At 34.9% G+C, this 1623-nt stretch overlaps 1 protein-coding gene across 1 annotated transcript; it reads left to right on the top strand.

Moving 5' to 3' along the window:
- Positions 1 to 277: 277 nt before the first annotated feature.
- On the top strand, positions 278 to 1407 carry LOC116166301 (phenoloxidase-activating factor 2-like). The gene has a single exon (XM_031481223.1). The coding sequence runs from the start codon at positions 466 to 468 to the stop codon at positions 1216 to 1218; it is 753 nt and encodes a 250-aa protein (XP_031337083.1). The 5' UTR covers positions 278 to 465; the 3' UTR covers positions 1219 to 1407.
- Positions 1408 to 1623: the final 216 nt, after the last annotated feature.

Here is a 1623-nt window from a genome sequence, read left to right as displayed (position 1 = left end):
GCGTGCGGGCCGTTTTTGTTAATTATGTTATAATTGCACATCTGGAACAATATTACCCAATAAACAACTTTGTCAGGTGCATATCGGATTTATGAGAACAGAAGACCACCGGTCATGTATGCGCCGAAATTGGCCGTCTTCATTGTCGCAAAGCACAACATATTTCTGTTTTCAATGAGCCGTTAGTAATTACTAATTAATTATATTAATTGAATATACATCAACAAACAATTGTACCGACTCCGCTCTAATCAGGGCTATAATTAATTAAAACTTGATATTCACTTTTTTCGTTTTAGAACTACTGACAAGTGTGATGATTATTTATATGTCTGCTGTGAACCTGATAATCCAGTTAATAATAATGGACAACAAAACCGAACATGTGGACAGAGAAACCCAGAGGGAGTAGGGTTCCGTATCACTGGTGACGATGACCACGCGCAATATGGTGAATTTCCGTGGATGACAGCATTACTCGGTAGAGCGTCAACTGAAGAAAAACTTAATGAACCGTGGAGCTATAAATGTGGAGCTTCTCTTATTCACCCCCAAGTTGTATTAACTGCCGCCCATTGTATTTCTGATACTAAATTGTATAAAATACGTGCCGGTGAATGGGATGCTCAAACCGAAAATGAAATCTATCCACATCAAGAAAGAAACGTGAAAACTATCATACTTCATCCAGAATATAATAAAAAACTTTTATTTCACGACTATGCCCTTTTAATTTTGGATTCTCCTGTAAAAATAGAAGAAAACGTAGATATTGTGTGCTTACCAACTAAAGATGAGATTATAGATAATTTGGTCTGTTACTCAAACGGCTGGGGAAAAGACAATTATGGAAGAGAAAGTACACGCAAAGACGAAGCACTTTTAAGAAAAGTTCACGTACCAATTGTTGACACGGATTCTTGTCAAGCAAGTCTTAGAACTACTCGGTTAGGAACCCATTTCAACCTTCACGAATCATTTATTTGTGCTGGATGTCTGCCGGATCAAGATACATGTAGAGAAGATGGTGGTAGCCCTCTAGTTTGTCCAATACGTGGGAAACAAAATACGTATTTTCAAGTCGGAGTGGTATCTTGGGGTATTGATTGTGGAGGACTGCCACGACCACGAGTGTATGCTAATGTGGCAAAGGTCGTCGATTGGATTGATAAAACGATGACCAATAATGGTTTTGAAACTTCCACATACAAGTATTGATTTCGCAAGCAATTTTTAAGGATCACATGAACGCGCAACTTACTTGGGAATTTTATGAAAAAAATTTCACAAACGCAGTTTTTCATTTCATTTTTTTATAATGGATATATTTACTATCTTTTCTTTATCAATTGAAAGTGTAAGTTATTTTGTAATTTTATGAATAAAACTTTTTTTCGTTACATAATATTCCATTAGTTTAATTTATCACATCTTTCAAATTTTCCCAGCAACATATTGGTATAGGGTCTTCCTGAAAAAAATTAATATAACTTTTTTATGTCTTATCGTCAAGTTTATAACTTGTAATTAAACATTTCATATAAAAAATAACTTTTTTCTACAACTGTCAAAAAAAACCTGTCATTTTCTGACGAATTTCGAAGCGCGAAGTACTAGATTTTT

This window comes from Photinus pyralis, unplaced genomic scaffold (genome assembly GCF_008802855.1).
Source record: "Photinus pyralis isolate 1611_PpyrPB1 unplaced genomic scaffold, Ppyr1.3 Ppyr1.4_LG3b, whole genome shotgun sequence".
Taxonomy (NCBI): domain Eukaryota; kingdom Metazoa; phylum Arthropoda; class Insecta; order Coleoptera; family Lampyridae; genus Photinus; species Photinus pyralis.
The sequence above is the reverse complement of the archived record's forward strand: the minus strand, read 5'-3'. Positions and strand labels throughout refer to the sequence as shown.